Source organism: Eriocheir sinensis, chromosome 58 (assembly GCF_024679095.1).
Source record: "Eriocheir sinensis breed Jianghai 21 chromosome 58, ASM2467909v1, whole genome shotgun sequence".
Classification (NCBI taxonomy): domain Eukaryota; kingdom Metazoa; phylum Arthropoda; class Malacostraca; order Decapoda; family Varunidae; genus Eriocheir; species Eriocheir sinensis.
The window spans coordinates 1,195,192-1,218,313 of NC_066566.1; the positions used below are offsets into that span (position 1 = coordinate 1,195,192).

At 43.6% G+C, this 23,122-nt stretch overlaps 1 protein-coding gene across 1 annotated transcript in view; it reads right to left on the reverse strand.

The window, feature by feature from the left end:
- Positions 1-964: 964 nt before the first annotated feature.
- The window catches only part of LOC126985022 (high affinity cGMP-specific 3',5'-cyclic phosphodiesterase 9A-like), a 208,987-nt gene continuing 186,829 nt past the window's right edge, over positions 965-23,122 (reverse strand). The window contains exons 5-15 of the mRNA XM_050839262.1: positions 13,725-13,773; positions 11,765-11,892; positions 9,965-10,097; positions 9,384-9,485; positions 7,373-7,508; positions 6,408-6,530; positions 5,262-5,374; positions 4,572-4,722; positions 4,220-4,309; positions 3,923-4,084; positions 965-3,105 (exon numbers count right to left, since the gene is read on the reverse strand). Of these exons, the coding sequence (XP_050695219.1) occupies positions 1,783-3,105; positions 3,923-4,084; positions 4,220-4,309; positions 4,572-4,722; positions 5,262-5,374; positions 6,408-6,530; positions 7,373-7,508; positions 9,384-9,485; positions 9,965-10,097; positions 11,765-11,892; positions 13,725-13,773 (2,510 nt within the window). The 3' untranslated portion in view covers positions 965-1,782. The remainder of the gene's footprint in view (positions 3,106-3,922; positions 4,085-4,219; positions 4,310-4,571; positions 4,723-5,261; positions 5,375-6,407; positions 6,531-7,372; positions 7,509-9,383; positions 9,486-9,964; positions 10,098-11,764; positions 11,893-13,724; positions 13,774-23,122) is intronic.

Genomic DNA, 23,122 nt, shown 5'->3' on the forward strand with positions numbered 1-23,122 from the left:
GAAGTGATGACTAATTTATAAGCGACATTTAGCACACTAAGTCTGTTTCAGCGGAGTATTTGTAACACTGCAGCGCCTCCTTGAGTTCCAGCTTCAAGTGGCTTGCTTATTTCAAGTAATACTGGAAGTGTCTAGTACATGTTAAAACTCTTGAAAGGCACAAAATAAAAGAAATGCTACATGAGTAGCCAACAGGAAAAGTTATTATGTGGACCCCAAGGTCAACCAGTACATTGTAGTGGCAAACCCCCTTAGAAGACTGTTCTCTAAAAATATATACAACTATATATATATATATATATATATATATATATATATATATATATATATATATATATATATATATATATATATATATATATATATATATATATATATATTCTCAAATGTATGATGAAAATACTGATGAAATGTAGGTAGACAGTAGCTTTGGCACATTGTTAGCATGGCCACCAGGGCGCCTAATGATGTGCCCAGCACACCGGAAACACTCCTGGGTGTCTTGAGGTGTAGAGATAACTTGTTCGGAGGCAAGATGATATGTAAGAAATATACCTACTACTACAAGTATATGATGTGTGTGTGTGTGTGTGTGTGGTATATATATATATATATATATATATATATATATATATATATATATATATATTTATATATATATATATATATATATATATATATATATATATATATATATATATATATACACCTGTGCAGGTTTTCTTTGTGAGGGGGAGCATAGAGGTGGGTGAGGCCGAGAGGTTGAGGTAGTATGCCTTCACTGATGCCCATAGGGAGCATGGAGTGTTAGATCTTCTATGTCTGGGTCAACCCAATATGCATGCTTAGTCCTCATGGACACCATATTTATATATATATATATATATATATATATATATATATATATATATATATATATATATATATATATATATATATATATATATATATATATATATATATATATATAATTATACACACACACACACACATATACTGACTTTTAGTCAAAGAATACCTTTCTGTTAGATATAAAATTATTAAATACTTTGCAGATAAAACCTTGAAGGGCTTTCCTATATCATTGGCATTAAAAATTTGTTTTGAGCATGAAGAAGCTAAGTATATATCTGTACATTTTCTACACAAATAAATATTAGGTTCTAATCTATTTTTCTCTTTTCTTATAACTGGTCTTTTGCCACACATTTTGTTTTATAACATGGTCATTCATCCCTTTTAATAAAATCTTTCAAATGTTTGTACAACACTATGAAAATACATATATTTATATATATAATCTAAACATTTAAATACTACAACCCTCAGTGGTTAAGGTACTTTTAACTGCACCCACATGGCCAGTCAGTCCCAAGCAGAGGTGTGGCAAGGCAAAGTGGGGGAGGAGAGGTGGTTTGGCAACGTCAGCTAAAAGTACTCTACGCTAGGTACAGCCCACCCGTCCTGGGACTTACTCCCCAGTGTTACCCAAAACACTTATGTTACCTGAAGGTTAGTAAAGTTTTTTTTTACCATAAATTCTTTCAAAATCAAGTTTGAGGTGTGATCTGTTCACAATGCATTTGATGCAGAAGAGATTCCTATCAGTTTACCTTAACTTTCTAAATATCTGAAAAATAGTTGTAAGTGATGTGAGGAATGGTCCACTGTGGAAGACTCTTAACCATCATATACCTTGACCCTTATCATCCCTTTACTCTTTACTCCTCAGTGGTTTCACCTAACAAATATGTTTTAAAAACAAAAACATGTTCCTGCCTGTCATAACCTCTCCTCACTAGGACCACATGAATCACTGTGTCTCATTTCATCTTCTTTGGTTGGAGATTTCTTTCTGAATGACAAAGACTTGAAGAGCAAAGCCCTGGTTGACTCTGGTTTCTTTTTAAAGCCTTTAAGTCCTTCAGGAGAGTGAACCCCCTTAGTCTGGCTGAAGAAGGTTTGATGTCGGCTGAATCTGGCAGCTCCGTCCACCTGTTGCCTCTTAGACTCCTCCAGAAGGTTGTCCTCAGAGCTACCAGGAGTGTTTTCTGGTGTGTGGGTTTCTGTTGCTGCTGACCTCCTTAATCGACCATTCTTTCTTGGCAGTACATCAAGAGATAAACTAAATCCTTTGTGCTTTAAGATAGAGTTTGTAACCAGCACACACTTTTCAGAGAGTGTTGGTGAAGGCTGGGCGCTGGATGCCACACAAGGTTTTCTTTTTGGTTCCACAAGTTCAAAGGAGGTAGAAGTTTTAATTTCTAATGAAGAGATGAGACCCTCAGAAGATGATTCCTTGCATTTGTCTTTTGCTTTCTCTTTATCATGATTATTAAACATATTCTCACCACACGGCATTTTCTGGGGATTTGTACCAAAGCTAATTCTTGGCCGTGATATATGAAATGTTCGATGGTGTCTACTCTTCGTAGGTTCAGACTTACTCCTACTGCGTTTCAGAACACTTTGCAGACCACTCTGTTTACATCTGGTGCTCCTACTGCTCATCATAGTTGACCCATTGGAGGTCCTCTCCTTGTCACTAGAAGAGAGACGCTCAGAGAAAATTCTAAACCGAGCAAACAGCGATTCCTTTTCACTTTTCTTTGGAAGTACCTCACCATCCTCTGGTTCATTCTTTGCCTCAGCATGAGGGAGGAGCCGCTCCTCAAGGGTTCTGGGTGACACAGTTCGCTCACAACTAGATCGCCCACCAACACTACTGCGTCGCTCTGAACTGTTCCTCCGTGAGGGAGATATGTGAATGTCTGTAGCGATCTTAAATCTTGATGTCCTTTCACTAACATCAACTTCAGTTTCTGTGTCCAACTCTGTACCATCACCATAATCACACGTGCTGGACCGGTACATGGAGATGCGCGATGAGGCTCTGCTCCCAATGCTGAATGAGCTTTCAGTCTTTTGCACAACCTTTTTAGAGTTTTCCCGGGAGAGGCGACTGTTGGGTCTTTCTATTTGCAGCTCTTCCTCTTCAACTGTTGGCTCTAAGGCAGCTTCTGCCTCCTCTGAAGCTTTCTTTGCAGCCTCATTCAGCTTCCTGTAGTGATCCAGTGCAAACCTCACAGGCTGAATGATCAGGTCCTGAGAAAAGAAAATAATGAACTTTTATTTCTTGATGATACCTATTGTTCATATTAACAATTAGTGATATATAGATTTTTTGTGAATCTTAGAAATAAAACCATTTTTGTTGGATAAGAAACATATTAGTAATATAGGGATGTGGGACTTCAGTGTTCACCAAAGGAAAAGCCTCATATAACGCTTGGGCAAAGGATCTCACCAAAAACAGTTTCCAAAATAACGGTTTCCACAACAACAGTAGGATAGAATAGATTCGGATTCTTTCAAGCTACAAACTTTTTGCTGGTAAATAGTGTGTGGGCACATCTTAGTTGGCCTTGTTTGCTGCCACCTTGACGTGGTCGCCAGCGTGGTGTGGCCAGGGATACATGGACAGAGGGATTATTGGGGCTGCTTTTCCCATTTGAGACATGGCCTCCTATTACTATTTTTTTAGCTGCAGTATTAGGAATCGTTATTGAATTGATATGAGTAGTAAAAAAATTCACAGTATAGATATTAGTGGTGTCTGGTGTGATGACTGTTTTTAGGCTTAGGCATGGAGAGTACTGTGGCTGTGTCTCCACTCTGGCTCTCCCTCTACCCTTACTTCTGTCAACACATTATTCATTCTGCCAAAGCCAATGGTTATAGAGGTGAAAATATTACACAACAGCAAGCACACCACTTTAACCCGGTAGCAGCGGGGATCATGTTTCTCAATGGTCCCTCCAAGCAAGAAAAATGAGAAAAAATCACCCCTCACACAAACCATTTCATAATATATATCACAGCATTTGTGATCAGATTCAGACATTAAATAAAAGTGCCTCACATCTAGCTCTGGGAGGACCTTCCCGAGAGCTTCAAACAGAGGTAGTAAGACGAAGCCGATGAAGGAGCACTGGGACGAGGGTTTGGTGACCTTCTCCCGGTCCATGAAAGGGGACACTGGCAGCCCCTCCAGCTTCTCAAGATCACTTTGATTGAAGAATTCCTGTGTGGGAAAACTTTGATGTGAAAAATGAATGTACCAAGGTATCAAATATATCTAGAAGCCTATTTTAAGTTAGTTGAAATGATAACCAATAAGTTAAATCTATATGCAACCCTGCACTCCGGCACTCCTGACCTGCATGAGACACTCCAGCCAGGGCTCAGCAATGTCCAGCGGGCGCGCCTCATTGCTGATGTCGGCCACTTTGATCAGCACCATGGACAGCTGAAAGAGGGACCAGCTTGTGAGAGAACAATAAAACACCAGAAAATTATGACATGTTTTTTTTTACAGTACAGGAGATCCTTGTTGATTATAACTGTTCTTGCATCTTGAGTTTTAATGCTCCATCCTGCCTGCTGGGTACACTGATAATCTGATTCAGTCAAATTTCTCTTTAAATTACTTTGTCATGTAGTACTTTGCCTAACATTACAACCTTCCTCACCCAGCATTACTTCCTCTCATTACATGCAAACAAACATACCACATTGACGTGTGCTCGGTTCTCGTATGAAAATTCTGGCATGATTTCTCGAAAGTCTGAGAGGATTTCATTGTGACGCGCCATGTCCGTGGCGAGGATGCAGCGGATCATGCCCTCCCGCACCTTCTTGTAGTCCTCCGGGGGCATGTTCCTGAAAGGTGGAGGGAGTACACACTGAGTTACATGTCATCATCATCAGTCATTATTGTTCACTGCAGGACAAAGACGCACAAACTTTTCTCTTGATTCTGTATGACAAAGGTTTCAATTTCATCCCCACACCTGCTTCACTATTTGTCCTGAACTCTACAATTTCTGGATTATCACTTTGTTACTTTGGTTTAATAACAGCAACCACTACAACTGAAACTGTCTTGACTAGATACCTATGATCATAAAGGGTTCATGGAAAACACACACTCATTCCCTTTCTTATTTACCACAGTTACTCTTTATTTCACAGTATTTATGGCATTTATTATCTCAAAGCGCTTTCAATATGAGGAAGATGCAAAGAAGTAAACAGTAAAACAATTTCTTACACTGCGGTGCTTTCATACCAAAACATTTTTCCCAACCTTCCTTGACAGTGCGCCGTGCATAACCCACTAATGAAAAACTCTCAGTCTTCATTTTCTCCCTGATGGCACCATTTTGCTGTGGGAAAATAGTGGGCGTGGCTTTCCCTACCTGAATATATTGCATTCGTTGCGCTCAAGGACGCTGAAGGCAACGGAGCAGTGGTGGTTTTCTAGTGGGGAGATGTCATTGTAGCGGAGGGCAAGCTCGGTCCTCGCATTGATCTGTGGGGGTTGAGGCATTGATGAAGGATGAAGATATTGATGAAGGATTAAGGCATTGATGGTCCTGGTATTGATCTGTGAGGGCCAAGGTTGCATAAATGAAGGACTAGGACATTGATAAAAGATGATGGAATACAGCATTGATGGGCCTGGTTGTGAGAGCTGAAGTTGTGTAGAAGAAGAATTAAGAATGTTACGTATGTGATGTGATGGTAAGGAAGGTTGACTCAAGAACATATATGAGTATGTGCCAGGACATTTGTGTGGGGTTTTGATAAAGCCAAGAATGTAAAGTTGGAAAGTTTCGTTTAGTCGGCGTAACATCTGTGGTCATATGCCGGAGAGAGACAGGAGGGGAAGGAATTATAGGAGAAGGGAACAGATCCCAGGGGACGGGACACAACCCCCGATTAATACCTGGTACCCATTCACTGCTGGGTGGACAGGGGCGTAGGGTATCGGAAAAGCCGCCCAGATTTTTCCACTCCACCCATGAACCAAGAACGTAATTTGCATCACATTGTAAAGTGTGAGATAACATTAATTACACTGATGATGAAAATGAGATTAACCCCAAAAATCAATACATATCCTTACATTATGGCATCCACTGGGCAAGGGTGTTTAAAGTACTTATTTTTAAACTTTACAAAGAACACCAATTTTTATTTCATGCAAATCAAAATGTTGAATGTGCAGTGAAAGTCATTTCTGGCAAAATCAATCTGTAATTTTGTTGAATACTTGAAGCGTCTAATTCATTACGGTATCAAATGATTCAGAAAATGGAACAGCATGGAGTTAGGCGATGAGCACAGAGAGAACGCCCACACACTGCTCCATTCACATACGGCTGAGCTTCTGCAGGAGTCCCCAGTGAATATGATTGCTCTCTCTCTCTCTCTCTCTCTCTCTCTCTCTTCTCTTTTATTCTTTATTTTACTTCTCTTCTCTCAGCTTCGTCTCTTCTCATTGATTTTCTTTTATTCTCTCTCTCTCTCTCTCTCTCTCTCTCTCTCTCTCTCTCTCTCACCTGGTATATGTTGTTGAAGCCCGGGTGATCCAGGTCGTGGCAGATGCAGGAGGTCAGCAGGATGAGGCAATCGAGGTCGCCCAGTCGCCGCTGTAGGCCACACTTGCAGATCATCCCATACATCTGGTGGGGGGGGAGGGGGGGAGGAGGCTTGACTTGATGACACCAAGACCAATTAAGGCTAAACAAAATCCTATGCGTGAAAAATATGCCCTCAGTTTAACACGCTGTCTCAATAGATCAAGGCAGAATAAGTTGCAAAGGAGAGAACGAATGAACGATATAGTTTCGTTCCAAGGGATCAATCCACTATAGTCTACGATTCTAATTGTGGTGTTGTCAAATGCTTCCATCCCTCACATCACCTACTTCCAAAGGCCTGAAGTGAGATCAGTCGGGTTCTAATGAGTGTTTTCTTAGGTTCGTGGTACAGAAGAAGGGTCAAACTACCACCAGGGTCATAAAACCACCTATGGAAATGTTCAAAACTCCTACAAAAGCCGTGTCAATTATGTGCACTTGGGCGATGAAATGTTTAAGATTATGACCCTAAGTGTTGCTTGTGAACCTGCACTGGGTCACGATAATCTGTTGCTTAGATCCCCACTCCTCTGATAGGCAAAGAAATGCAAGACACTGTGAAGGAAAAATGTGGAATGATATAGTAGTGAAACAGTGATGGGCGTTACTATATTCTTCTGTTCTAAGCACTGTGAACCTGAGCTGGGTCACGATAACCTATTACTTGGATCCCCACACTAAATGCAAGACACTGTGAAGGAAAAACGTGGAATGATATGGTAGTGAAACAGTGAAGGGCGTTACTATATTCTACGGTTCTAAGCATTGTGAACCTGCACTGGGTCACGATAACCTATTACTTGGGTCCCCACACTAAATACAAGACACTGTGAAGGAAAAACGTGGAATGATATGGTAGAGAAACAGTGATGGGCGTTACTGACCATCTGGGTGACACAGAAGGCGTGCATGAAGTTGTGGAAGGGGACCTGGTTGTAACAGTGGTACACGCGGCACAGGAAGCTGCGGAACACCTCCAACTCGATGCCGAACTTCGAGAGGAGCCCCAGATCCTTGTACCTGTGGGGGGAACACGGGGCCGGGTGATATAATGCTCTCTCTCTCTCTTTCCTCTCTTTCTTTTTTCTTTATTTTACTTCTCCTCTCAGTTTCATCTCTTCTCATTTATTTTCTTTTACTCTCTCTCTCTCTCTCTCTCTCTCTCTCTCTCTCTCTCTCTCACACACACACACACACACTACACACACATCGTTAAAATTGGCTAAATAAGTCAGAATATGGAATTGTACGAGCTTAACTCCACTTACTAAAAATACAAACTCGTACTGAGGGACAAACGAGCACGAATCCTCCCTTACACACGAATTTTCCATCCCCATACACAGTTTCCCTTCCCACACACACGCATATTCCCCCTCACCATTCACACATGTAGGGTCGTGTGGTCACGACCCGGACAAGGTCTCGACCCGGACAGTCTTGATTAACCAATGAACGATCGAGCCTAGGATGACGTCAGAGCTATGACGTATGAGGGAGGGCGGTCCTAACTAGACGCCATTTGCAAACCTCCCCGCCGACGCTCCGCTTGTAAGCATGGTAAGAATTTCGATTTTAAGAGGTCGCGATCTTAATTTTCGGCATCAGGATATATTGTGCCATGACCACGAATAAGGCGTGATCAACTTGTGATAAGTTTTGTTATGTAATATAGCCATATTGGCATAAAATCAGTGATAATACGGAGTGCCTAAACAACAATGGACTCGTTTGGGGTGCCCGCTAGACAAAATTATGCCGTGTTCTCGACTCGGACAATTTTTGACAATTCATGCAAATTAAGTGTACTGGAAAAACCAATTAAAAAGTGAATGATTGCATAGTTCTTACAACTATAATGTACCATATGTGAGATAAAGCCATGGAAAAGGCTGGAAATGGGTGTTTGCCACGGCTAAATATCGAGTGATTTTTCGAAGTGTTTTATTGATGGAAGTGAATTATTTTTAGCATTAATATGTGCCCCCCATTAGTGTTTACTTCTCCAAATTGAAATATTTAACCTAGGCCAATTGTTTATATTTTTTACGAATTTTTAAAAAAATGATGTGCGTGGTCTCGACTCGGACAGTGTGCACGTGATGTCCGAGTCGAGAACACGGAGGTATAAGAAGGATTTTTTTTTTTTTTTAAATGACTCTGTCAATCACTCTCATTTTAACCTAAAACCAATATTAATACTATATATTAACATACGAAAGAAAAAAGGCGTAGTTTTAAGGAATTCAGTTACCTTTTTTTTTATCATATATTTTTTTATTACATTGATATTTTGCTACCAATTGTTTTATTCCACCTTTCAGTGTCATGTTCTGGATGTTCTTAGTAAGAAAAAATATAAAACATTGGTGTAAGTGTGTTTTTGGTGGACCAAAACATCCGTCCGGGTTGAGACCACAACCCCGTCCGGGTCGTGAACACGCGGTCTCGACCCGGACAGAGAATTCTGGATTTTAAAAACGGCTGTAAAACCAATACTATGATATCTACAGATATGAAACTCATAGCATAAGATGGGGAATTAGTTAAGCTTTCTTTTAAGCACAAAATCTCTCCTGTAGCTCAATAACTTTTTTTTTTTATGAATATTATTCACTTTACTGTCCGGGTCGTGAACACATCACCCTACTCCCTCCCTCCCTTCCCTGCTCCTCCCTACACCTATCACATTCAGCGGGTATTCTTAGTCTATCAATTTCGCCTTTGTTTTGTTTAATCTTCCTCTTAAAAGCGTTGAAATCTAAGTAATATTTCTCCACTTGTCGTTCTATACTGCCTTTCATGTTCTCGTTTTGTATATTCATTCGTTTATTTGCGTTTATATCGTATCGTAGAAGTGCGCGGGCAGTCCTTGCGGTGTGGTTGGTCACTTACATGTGTTGGAGGAGCAGCAGAATTTCCCAGTCCTCCCACGCCCAGTTGTTGAAGGAAGGCAGCCGTAGGAGCTCCTGGGTATCCACGCTCACCACGCCGTCACTGGGAAGCAGACGGGGATAGTTCTGAGGCCGCGAAAGGGTTAAAAAAGAAAGGTATCGGGTCATTCCTTAATGCGACCCCCGGCTATTCACCGTTCACGAGTAAAATAATTAACGCATGGAAGAAGAGGGAAGAGGAGGAGCAGAGGATAAGAACGAGAAGAATAAAAATAAGTATAATAACAGGGATAGGCAAGATGATAAGAAGAGGAGAGAGACAGACCAAGAATTAGAACAAGAACAACAAGAAGCTAAGTCGAATAGAATAAAAAGGAAAGATTATAAAAAAAAGAAAAGCAAATGCGAACAAGAACAAGGAAATAACAAAAACACCCAAGAAGTAAAACAGAACAGAGGGAAGAGATGAAGAAGAAAAGAACACGAAGAGCAGAAAATAATAAAAAAAATAAGAGAGTAACCCCTGAAGTACGATCATTTCCTCACACCCACACACAACACACATAATCGCAATCAACTCACCAGATTTCCCTGAACTTCCCGCAGACCGTTCCCACCTCCTCCTCCGCCTTCCTCCGGTACTGAACGTTTTTCCAGCACGGGTGAGAGTTGCCCAGCGTCCCGAGAGGCTCTCCGATCCCCTCCTTGTAGAAACCTGCGGGAGATGATGCATGGCTGTGAGTCTGGCTACTTAGAAGGGCAAGGGAGCATGAGGAAACACTCGTGGGAAGGATGCAGCTGAAAGAATCTAAGACGGGAAGAACTGTTGATGCTGCGTGCGTCCCTGATGACCCTGAGAACGCTACTACTACTACTACTACTACTTCTACTGCTACTACTACTACTGTTTCCCGTCTTCCTATACTATCACCGGCATCACACCCACACATTGAGATTCACCCAGCCATGTTTAAGAGGTGCATAGGAGGGAAGGGGAGGGTAAACTAACGTAAATAGGTGTTAAATGAGGAGAGATCGAGAGAAGGGATGCAGACCGGAGTAATAGGCTTTGAGTGCGTGTGTGGGAGGGGTGAAGGGTAGAAAAGAGGGAGGGAGAGAGAAAAGTCATGAGGAAAAGACGTGAGAGAGAGTAGGGAAGAAGGGAGAGGAGGAAGCGAGAAAAGAAGGGAACGAGGGAGGGAGAAAAGACCCAGGAAAAGACGAGTAATGGAAGGAAGAAGGAAATGAGGATGGATGGTTGGACAGAGGGAGAGGAAAAACCTTGAAATAGGAGGCGTAAGGGAGAGGAGAACGAAACGAAGGAGAGAGGGAGGGGCGTAAGGGAGGGAGGGAGGGCGGAATGAAGGAGAGAGGAAGGAAAAGCGACAATCCACGACAAAGAGTGAGGTGAAAAGGAAGGAATGATGGAGCGAAGGATGGATGAAGGAAGAATACATTTTTAGGACAAGTGAAGAGGAAGGGATGAGGGAAAAAGGGAAGATAACCCACCCAGGACAAATGTGAAAGATGAAGAAAGAGAGCTATGATGACAAACCCCTAAGACTGTTGATGCAATATGTTCAGGATAACGTAAAAAATAAGCCCCGCCTCTCCAGTCCAGCATCCACCAATGATATGCAGCGTCTGTTGGAGAGGGGGCGTGGCCTGCTTGCGGACTGGCCAATGCTATACACTTAATGAGGTTAGAGGAGGGGCTTATTTCGATGTAAACGTGAATAGACTTTATGAGAAGTGAAGGAGGGAAAGCAACCAGAATGAAGGGATACTCAGCAACCCACGACAGGAGTGACGGTGGGAGGGAGGGAGTGAGGGAGTGAGGCAAAGTGACAGACCCCTAAGGTTGGTGATAAAATGAGGGAGAAAGACTAGCCTCCCTTTAGGAACATATCGAAGGAATGGTGAGGAGAGGCACACACCCAGTAGCTACAGGTATAAAAGACTGAGGGAGGAAGGGAAGGAAATACAAACTCCAAAACAGGTGATGGGAGGAAAGGAGGGGGAGAATCAGCCTCATTTCATAGTAGGTTTGAGGACGGGAAGGGAAGACTCACTCAGGCAGGACAGGTGTAAAGGAGGGAGGGAAGGGTGGGAGAGGCAAACCTCCGAGACAGGTGACATGAGAAGGCGGAGGGAGACAGAGACCTGCCTCACCTTAGAACAAGCGTGAGTAGGGAGGACAGGGGAGACTTACCCAGCCAGAACAGTGAGGGAGGGAGGAGGGAAAAAGATCAGCCTACTCTCATGAACAGGCGTGAAGGATGCAGGGAGAGACTCACCCAGCCAGGACAGTGAGGGAGGGAGGAGGGAAAAAGATCAGCCTACTCTCAAGAACAGGCGTGAAGGATGCAGGGAGAGACTCACCCAGCCAGGACAGGTGCTCAGTGGTCTCCAGCCTCATCTTGAAGGTGTCCACGGCGAGCCTCAGCTCCTCAACCACGGGCGGCAAGTCAGCTCGCAGGGAGGCCACGCTTCGCTCGACCTCGCACAGCCTGAAACACAGAGGCGGCGTCCTTACTCCCCTCGCCTGCTGTTGCCGCCCTACTGCAGATTACTGGTGATGCATACTCATAATAATGACCTCGAATGCGTGGGCACGTAATTCGGGCATTCGTGAGTAACACACACACACACACACACACACACACACACACACACACACACACACACACACACACACACACACACACACACACACACACACACACACACACACACACACACACACCACTCCATGGCGCAAATGGTAGAGCACTGCGCTGTCAGGCTTCACGGTCTGATAGGGCGGCGGTTCGGGCCCGCTCAGGCCGGATTCTTTCCGTTGACTAGGAGTGGTTACTGTCCCCCCTTGAGCAAGGAGGATGGGGGGTGTGGTGTGTGAGGTCCTGGCAGTACCCAGAGATCGACGATAAAGAGCACTTGCTCATGTCGGGAGGGTACCTGCTAGCGATTACGAGTCCAACACGTGATCAGGCCGTGGTGGTGGTGGTGGTGGTGAATTACACACACACACACACACACACACACACACACACACACACACACACACACACACACGGGTGGCGAGCTACTGTTTGTACTGACGTGAGCCAATCTTTTAAGTGACCATGTTTTATTTAGATCTTGCATGTTTCTTTTCTTCTCGGCTCCGCTCCTCGTCATCACTTTGGGCTGTAACTATAACTCAATCGTATTGCTCGAGACACTTCAAGAAGACGTTCTGGTTCCGCCTGTGTTACAATTGTCCTGCGCGGCGCAACACTGTGCAGCCGTCAGCTCGCCTGTGTGGTCAGACGGTGCCCCGCCCAGCTGAGGTCACGCGGTGTGACGCGGTGGTGGTGGTGCGGGGGAAGGGGTGTGTGTGAAAAAGTAGACCCTACTAAATAAAACAAAAATAATGAATGTGTCATGAGGTAATTTTGGAACTTGTTCAGTACGCGGGAGCAACAATGACAGCGTGACGCTCGTCCAATATTAACTGAACCAAACTGACACCACCCACCCACACACACACACACACACACACACACACACACACTATATAAATAAATGGGAGTATTAATAACAACAACAACAATAATAATAATAATAATAATAATAATAATAATAATAATAATAATAATAATAATAATAATAATAATAATAATCAAAATAATAATGGTAATGAATATAATAATAGAAATGAAAATACTGATGACATCGAGACAAACTGCATATCACCACGGCGGGAATTGAACTTCTAAGACGGCGCGGCAGCCACCTCGCCCCGCGGACCACTGAGGCACACGCCGCCCCACGGGGATGAGGTGCGGGGGAAATATCGGGGTGGCATATCGCTGTCTGTACCTCCATGACGCCACACAGGGTAATAAACACTACTACTACTACTACTACTACAACAACTACTACTACTGCTACTACTACTACCACTACTACTGCTGCTATTCCTTTTCCTATTTCTACTACATCTATTACCATTATTTTCTTTTATCATTACCATCATCATCACGTCACCACGCTCACCCAGATCAATGTTAATCCGCCTGAAAGCCCGGCGCGGCCCCATAAAACACGGGTAATAAGACTGATGACTCGTCTTCCGAATTCACTCTCGTTGGCCAAGAGTCAATGCTAGGAGACGCTATTACATTAAGGAGGAGGAGGAGGAGGAGGAGGAGGAGGAGGAGGAGGACAGAGAGAAAAAAGAATAATTCTCTCTCTCTCTCTCTCTCTCTCCTCCAACAACAACGACAAAAACTCGACACCAACATAAAAAAAATAGACGTGACAACTTCAGCTCAGGTCAGGTCAGGTCAACACTCACCTCTGCTCCAGGTCCATAAGGTCAATCCCCAGACGGTTCAGCTTCTCTCCTGCAAGAGAAGAAAAAGGAGACGTGAGATGGCGCTCCGGACAGGGCGAGAGAGGTGACCCGATCCCTGCCTGACCCCGCCTCACCTCTCTCGGCTTGTCCACTGCCCGGCGCGAGGTGGGGTGAGGTGAGGTGTGGGAGGCGAGGCGAGCCGCGGGTCAGTTATTGGGATAGTGTGATGTCCCGTGGAGATGTGCTTTATTCATTTCCAGTGCCGGGGTGAATGTATCCCATATCAGTAACACCATTTGACACTCGAATATTAACTCTCATTCCTTTTTTTTGCGTTACTGTTTGTCTGTCTGTCTGTCTGTCTGTCTCTTGTCAACCCTTTTTCTATATACATTAAATAGTTTTACGAAGATTGTCACAGGCTTCAGGAAGTTGAGGTGATATTATAAGTATTAACATGACCTATAACCTCACTGTAGGCTACCTGTATTCTTAACCTGTATTGTTAACGGCTACCTTAATTAAAAAAAAAAAAGTCTTACGTAACCTCATAATTACCTTAAAATCCTAATTACTCTCTCTCTCTCTGTCTCTCTCTCTCTCTCTCTCTCTCTCTCTCTCCTCTTATCAGTCGCTATGAAGGAATAAAACAACGGAAAATTATCCACGATCAAAGGGCCATGACACACATCGGCGGCGGGATCTACGTGTCCGGCTGAGCTACTTCCATCCTATACCGCGTTGCTGATGCCCTGAGAAGCTACTCGCACACCACCTTCCTTTCCAACTCTTTCTAAATCTCTTCTTTTACCACTGTGACCCAGAGCTGCTGTCTCCTGCTGGGCTTCTGCTGCTCTGTTTGCTATACGTGTATGCCTCAAAGTAACGGAATAGAAGCTTTCAGTGGCCAGCAGGCGGGTAAGGTATGCTGTGTAGACATCTAGGTAAAACAACAACTACGACAAGAGAAGATCAGGGCTGACTAAACCTCCATTCATTCCGTCACTTACAATTTCGCTTCGTTCCAGGTCTCTACAAGCACCTAAAGATATGTAAAAAAAAAAAAAAAAAAAATTCATTTGCTGGGCCATAGTATAAATCTGAAGTACACTCGTCACCTCCATTCATTCCGTCACTTACAATTTCGCTTCGTTCCAGGTCTCTACAAGCACCTAAAGACATGTAAAAAAAAAAATCATCTACTCGGCCATAGTATAAATCTGAAGTACACTCGTCACCAAATTCTTCCTCCTTACACACTCACTCGCCGATATAAAATTTAAGTCTAATCGCCACAACAAGAAAATTTCACCGCATTCAACAGCGATTATTGTGAACGACGCAACGGTGCCAGATTGTCGTACTCAGGATTTTATATTTTCCAACTTCCGACCCAAAAACTGTCTCCTGGGCCCCAACAACGAGATTCAGTTATAATTATCGTTAAAATAGTTAATTCCTGATGTTTCTTGGCAATACATAGGCGTCAAAAAACGGTAAATACTATGCTCTGAGTACGACAATCTGGCAACGGTGGAACGATGCCTCCAGGCCCCCATAAAACTGTCAACGCATTCAACAGCGCCGATTGCGAAGGACGTCCCGCTCCCCTATAACCATGTCGGCCCCAGCGCCACGTCCTCTCCCTCACCCTCGCCCGTCCTTGTTATCCCGGAGGCTCTGATGGACAACGCGGAGCCAATCTCGCGGCACTCAAGGACGATCAGAGAACCATTCGGACCCAAGTCATCTCAGGCGATCACTCTTAAAAGCTACTCGATCGCTTGACGTGTATAGACTCATGAAAGATGGAAAGAATCATAGAGGATGTGAACTGATATATGTATAGCTTATAACCTCTGCCAAAAATATGTTAGTTAGACGCAATAGTCGACCGAACGTGATGAAAGGAATGAAGCACAAGGGTATATATCACTCTTAAAAGCTACTCGATCGCTTGGCGTGTATAGACTCATGAAAGATGGAAAGAATCATAGAGGATGTGAACTGATATATGTATAGCTTATAACCTCTGCCAAAAACACGTTAGTTAGCCGCAATTCTCGACCGAACGTGATGGAAGGAATGAAGCACAAGGGTATATGAAAAGACATAAAGCACGTAAGCCATGAAATAAACGGAACGGCCCGGGAATATATGGTTGTTTTAGTCCGTGCAATAATGTCTCCCCTGAAAATAGAGTCTGAAAATAGAGTTACTAAATGGCTCTCGCTGTCCGTAACTAACTCAGCGCACAAAGTTTGGTGATTTGGGCGCACGAGAGGCGGAGAGACAGACAGACAGACAAACAGACAGACACACACAGGCAGAAAGACACAGGTAGACACAAACAGACAGAGACACATATGGGTATTCAGAAGACAGATAGATAGACAGACTGATAGACAGACACAGGTAAACACAAACAGACAGGCACATATGGGTATTCAGAACAGACAGATAGATAGACAGACAGACAGGTAAGGCAAAATTCGTGTTATCTCATTTTCTCCGTCCACAGGAAAAAAAAGAAACATTCATAACGTGATGTAGATACGAGAACTCCTCCTCCTTCACCTCCATCTCCTCCTCCTCCTCCTCATTCCCTTCCCTCCCCATCCTGACATGAGGGTGCGTATTGAAGACTCGAAAACTAGTACCTTCAATCTCTTTTTTCTCTCATTTTTCTTTCCCCGGCAGGGCTTCGAACACTCACCTGGGGACGCTAATTAATCTGCGGACAATAAAGCCGCGGTCCCCCGAGGCAGGTGTCGAGGCGGGATCTATTGAACGGTAAAATAATAATGAGTAATTGGATGTTGTCGCAGTTTTACGGACGGAGATCTTCACCACTTGGCTTCCCTACCCGAGAGAGGCGGAAGGGACAGTTGAGAAAGGGAGGAGGAGGAGGGTGCAGGTGAGGAGAGGGAAAAGAAGTAGAAAAGGGAGAGGAAGGACACGAGGAAAGAGTCAAGCTTGCAAAGTGAGGGGAGAGAAAAATTTGAAAGGGAGAGGGAGATGGAGGACGGACGAGAGGAAGGTGAACAGGGCGAAGAAAGAAGGGAAGGGAAGGAAAGGCAGAGGAGTGAAGAAAGAAGGGAAGGGAAGGAAAAGGAGTGAAGGATAGGAGATAGATGGAAAGGGTAAAGGATGTGAGGGAGAGGGAGAAAGGACAGGGAGAGGTAAATAGGGTGACGGATACAGGGTGAAGCGGGAGAATGGAAGAGACAAGGCAAGGAATGAAGGGTAAGGGAGATATGCATAGGGTGAAGGGTGCGTAATAAAACCAAAGAGAGGGAGTGGCAGAGGCTGGGTCAGGGGTGAAGAAGGGTGAGGTAGACGAGAGCAAGGGTTGGAAGGGTGAGGGAGAGCAGTACAGGGTGAGAGATGCAGGGTGACAGTGGACACTTAAAGGACTGAAGGGTTTAAAAGGGTGATGGTAGAATATGAATAAGTTTGAAGGGTGAGAGAAGGGAGATTAACGAGTACAAGGGTGATCCAAGGGTGAGGTATGAAGGGAAAAGGGTGACCAGGACACTGAAAAGGGTTGAAAAGGTGAGTGATGGAAGAATACGGACTAGGGTGAAGGGTGGAAAAGAAAGGGTGAGAGAAGGGAGACTAACGAGTACCAGGGTGATCCAAGGGTGAGGTATGAAGGGTGAAGGGTGACCAGGACATTGAAAAGGGTTGAAAGTGTCTGTGATGGTAGGAAACAAACGAAGGTGAAGGGTGGAAAATAAAGGGTGAGAGAAGGGAGATTAACGAGTACAAGGGTGATCCAAGGGTGAAGGGAACATTGAAAGGGGTTAAAAGGGTGAACAATGGTAAAATACGAGCAAGGGTGTAGTGGGGAAAGGAAAAACAGGGTGACAGATGGGAGATAAGCTCGAACAAGGGTGAGTCAGGGTGAGGTACGAAGGGTGAGGGGAGATTAAACGTTACCTCCTCACCTCCCTTTGATAACGTTTTTTCCTACTTTTTTTTTTGCTGTATTTTTTTTTTCCTCGACCTCGTAATCTGACAGACTATTTTCCTCGCCGGGTCATGTTTTTTCCTCCCCGTTCTATGCTCTCGTCACCTTTTCATATGATCTCGTTTTCCTTTCCTTTTATTTTCATTTTTTCCTCTTATTTTATTTTTCCACTCCTTGCCTTTACCTTTCCCTCCCCTTTCCACTTTTTTCTCTTCCCTCATTTAACTCTTCAGCCTCGTCTGTTTTTTTTTTTTTTTTTCTGTGGGAACGTTAATTAATTCTTCATATATAATCAACATTAATAAAGACACATAAAAACACTCGGTAAGACTATTAAGAGCTAAGTTACAGTTCTATGTATTCTAAATTCAATAACGGAAAGTAATATGATGGTAACCTAACACTTATGAAGCGGTTTACTAACTTAATCATCCATTTGCTAAGTTATTTATTCATTTGGTGGTTGATTAACTGGGTGATTGACCAACTGATTATTTCCTCAATATATTTACTACTTAACTCTTCTTGTTTTTCAATCTCTTCCTTTTTTATTTCTTTTTCACCGATCTTGTTTTTCAGTCTCTTCCCTTTTCAGTTCTCTCTTCCTTTTTGATTTCTCTTTCACTGATCTTGTTTTTCAATCTCTTTCCTTTCCAGTTCTCTCTTCCTTTTTGAATTCTTTTTAACTTCATCTTCTTTTTGCAACCTTTTGTCTATGCCTTCCCTTCCCTCATCTTAATTTTTTTTCATCTCCTGCTCTTTCCCTTTCCTTTCTTTTCTTTCCTTCCCTCCTCTTTCGTTATCAAAAACAACTTTGATATAAGTTTCTTGTGTAGTAGAAATCTCATCAATAAAACCAACATTAAGCTTTCAATGCAGAAAAACAAAAACTTTGATTGACGTTTCTTAGCTGTTTAATGTCGTATGCTGCCAACCACATCAATAAACCGAACATTAAGCTTTCAATGCAGAAAACAAAACAATGATAAACGTTTCTTACCTGTGAAATATCGTATACTGAAAACCTCAATCAATATATTTACAGTACAAGCAATCGTAAAAAAACCCTATCATATACAAGTAATCCCATATAATTAAAGTTAGTATATCATCGCAGTAAATGAAACAAAGGCGAATTTTGTCTTCTCTCTCAGTGACGACAGCCGGGGCATGCGTGAGGGAAGGGTGTTTAGTTTACAGCACTAGACGTGATGAAAGCTGAGTGGCAGGTGGCCGGGAGAGGATTACGGTCTGAACTGAAACAAACCGGGTCACTTTTTAACCTAGGCGCGTGTGTTCTTAAGTTAACCCACTTCCTCTTCCTCCCTCTCCCCTTTAGGCCGCCACTCGTAATATCTAATGCAGTTTCATCTTCAAAGTCGAATGTTCTCCGGAATGTAGTAGAATGTAGCCTAAAGTTGCATTCTCCCTCTACGGTACATCTGTAATAACCTTAACCATGACACTAACGTTGACCAAGCGCACATATCTGACAAGGCTTTCGTAGGAGTTTTGGGCATTTCCAGTGGTAGTTTTATGACCCTGGTGGTAGTCTGACCCTTCTTCTGCACCGTGAAGGTAAAAAAACAGCCATTAGAACCCGATGAATCTCCTTTTCGGCCTTTGGAATAGCTGATATAAGAGGCGGAAGCGTCTAAAAAATACAGACCTAGGAGCAGGGGCACTGGGGAGCGTTCTTCAAGCACCGTTGCCAGATTGTCGTACTCGGCCACTAAAATTTCCCGACTTCCTACCCCAAAACTGTCTTCTGGGCTCCAATAACGAAACTCATTTATAGTTATCGTTAAAAGAGTTAGATCCTGGTGTTTCCTGGCAATAGTTAGGCGTCAGAAACCGGTAAACACTATGCTCTGAGTACGATGATCTGGCAACGGTATCTTCAAGCTCTTCTGACTTGGATTTAAATGTTCTTCGAAGTGCTCCCGCCACGGACCGTTAGCAAGCCTATTGATGTCACAGTTAGTTCTGTTTTATCTATCTGTGAAGAAGTGGTGACCCAGATACCAAAGAATCGCGGCCCATAACGAAGTCGAGACCCGAGCTTAAAAAATAAAAGATGAGGTTCACACAGATGTTAGAATCCAAAATACACACCGAATTCCTTCTCCTCCTCCACCACCACCACTCACGCCAACTCCAGCCCTCCTCGAGTCCTCCCTCCCCGTCTTCCTCACGTGAACGCCAGCCCACACTCACTTTCCTCCCTTGCCAAACACTGCCGAGGTCACTACAGCCTCGATTCTCCTACACCCCCTACGGACAATACTGGGCCCTCCTGCTCCTCCTCCTCCTGTGGTGTCCGGGATCCCTTCCACCCTCAGGACACAATAATCCCGCGAGTGGCCTCGGTGTGTGTGCCGTGGGGGGTAAGTGGTCAGGCAGGACTCGTGGTTCAGGGGAAGGGAGGGAAAGTGGAGTTTAAGTGATTTGAGCGAGGCCTCCAATGATGGCCTAGCTGTACCTACATTACGATAAAAATCTCACACCAGGAAATAAATGTTAATGACTACTTTTTTAATGTGAATTCTCGGCAAGTTTCATTTTCGTATATATACTTTACTAAATGAAAATCAATCAGTCAGCCAATCAGTCACTTAATCCCTCTGTAATGTGAGTGTCATGCTTTCAAACAGTGTGTGTAGAATTTCCTCGTGAATTTCAATTAAAACATTCTTCTGTGGGATTCGTTTTCAGAGACTGCCAACGTATATTTGTGCGTTTCTTGTGAATAATACCGGAATATGAACCACTGCTTTGTTACTACGGCTATTTTAACAATTTTTCAACATGTCAAAGCGAAATATAAATAAAAACAGTCATCAGTCGCCACAACTTGTCTGTGTCTAGTGTTACCTAGTTTTGACGGTGACAGAAGGAAGTCCAAAGGCGAGAGAAAGGGGTAAAAATCTACATCCCACGTGCTGTTCCTTTATAGACAGCAGGAGATGAAATAAGGCGTTTTAATACTCCTTTCTCGGAAATTCGAAATCGTAGTCATGATGTGCTCCAACACCTTTCCCTCTACGACTAAAAAAGGGCATAAAAAGAGCGCGTGGTGAGCAGACTGTCTCCCTGCTACAAGTCCCGAGTGTGTGCCCTGCATCATTGACTACTCCTGTGATGGGACTCGGCGACCTTCAATCAACGACCAGCCAGCCCGGAGCCTCTCTAGCCACGGTATTCCCGCCTATCAGTGCCGCCTCGTGTCTGTCTCCACTTTTAATACGCGCGCGATATTATTATTATTATTATTATTATTATTATTATTATTAGTAGTAGTAGTAGTAGTAGTAGTAGACGGTTTGGGGATAAGGTTTTGCAACGTCTCCGATAAGGGTTCAGTCATCACTCGGCAGCCTCAGGAATGGAAACTTTGAACGATTTTTAATATCACAATGACTTCCTTGGGTTTCGGAGCTATATATAAGCTAGACCCGACTCTTCTACTCAATAAAGACTTCCTACAACTACAACCACAACTAATTATATAGAGGAAGCAGAGGAGGAAGAGGATGAGGAGGCGCGGTGCTGTGGTATCGAGCGGAAATATTCGTCCACCGGTATCAGGAATAGCAACGTGAGGCGATTCTTAAGGTCACACTCATCACTTCGGTGTTCAGCCTCGTACACCGAATCCCGCTTCGCTAATTATCAGGTCAACATGTCGTGAAATTCCGCGCGAAAGCTCCAAATTGGCTCCAAGTGTTTGTGAAGGTTTGTGTGTGAACTCCGGAGAGAACAGTGTGTGTGTGTGTGTGTGTGTGTGTGTGTGATTATAGTACAGGTGGGCAGGTATGTGTATTTGTGAAGCAAGACGTACACACCCATTTTCAATCCTGTCTCTGGAGGAGGAGGAGGAGGAGGAGGAGGAGGAGAAGTAGGGAAAAGAGGAAAACGAGGTGAAACCGGAAACGGAGAAGAAAATGGGAGGATGAGGATAACGAACACGGGAAGGAAGATAAGAAGAAAACGGATAAAAATTAGGAAAACGAGGTAAAGGAGGAGAAACATGAAACGGGGAAGGAAAATGAGGAGGAGGAGAGATGGAAAAATGGAATGACGGGTCTAACGAGTCTATTGGGTTGTTACGAGGTTACCCGCTGTAGTAATTTCATCTGTTTGGCAGGGAAAAGTTGGAAAGTTTCGTTTAGTCGGCGCAACATGTGGTCATATGCCGGAGAGAGACAGACGGGGAAGGAATTACAGGAGAAGGGAACAGACCCCAGGAGACGGGACATAACCCCCGATTAATACCTGGTACCCATTGACTGCTGGGTGGACAAAGGCGTAGGGTATCGGAAAAGCTGCCCAAATTTTTCCACTCTGCCAGGGAATCGAGGCCGGGGTCTCTCGGTTGTGAGTCGAGTGTGCTACTGTTTGGCAGGGACTTCAGTGGCCGCAGAGCAGGTCAAAACACTTCGGTAAATCGTTCAGTTCACTGCATTTCCATATTTCCATGTTAAGGGGGGAATAATTTTCGTAGCACATCGACGTCGAACTCATTCCAGTAATTCAATATTCTTCCTGTAATTAGGAGACCAGAACGGCAGTGCATATTTGGGGTGAGGTCTTACTATCGAGTTAAATTAAGTTAACATTACTCCCGGCGTCGTATACTCGAAGTTTCTCGCTGTGAACCCGAGCATGATGATGATGATGATGAGGAGGAGGAGGAGGAGGAGGAGGGAGACGAAGAAGAAATATGAAGTAAAGGAAAAGGAGGAGAAATAGGAAACGAAGGAAAAAGAGGAGGAGGAGGAGAAGGAGGAGGGAGACGAAGATAAAATATGAAGCAAGGGATAAGGAGAAACAGGAAACGAAGGAAAAGGAGAAGGAGGAGGAGGAGGAGGAGGAGGAGGAGGAGGGAGACGAAGAAGAAATATGAAGCAAGGGATAAGAAGGAGAAACAGGAAACGAAGGAAAAGGAGGAGGAGGAGGAGGAGGAGGAGGAGATCATGTGGAGATCCTCAAGCAGATTATTTGTTATCGCGGAGGCTGGTCAATCTTACATTCCAGGAGTCTTTCTTTTCCCAGAGTTGTTGACGTGTGGAGCTCCCGGCCTCTTGAAATACACAACGAAGAGGATGTTAGCATATCGTTATCTTCGTAAACAAAGCGCCTTAGTCATTATTTTCTACTTTACAGGAAATCAGAAAAAGAACTGTCACTATCTCATTTGGCTTAAGATTTAGGCAGAAAAGAAAAGGCCAATTCTACAACACTCAAACCCTGAATGACGAAGACAACTATACAAAAATGGGCGTCATGTTGAAAAATTGATGTAGACAAAAACCTGGAAATCACTTAAAAATGACTTAGACGATTATTTTATGAGGGTGACGATATACAAGTTGGACGTGAATTAACCTCTACAGCCGCGATAACCAACATATTCATCCATCAG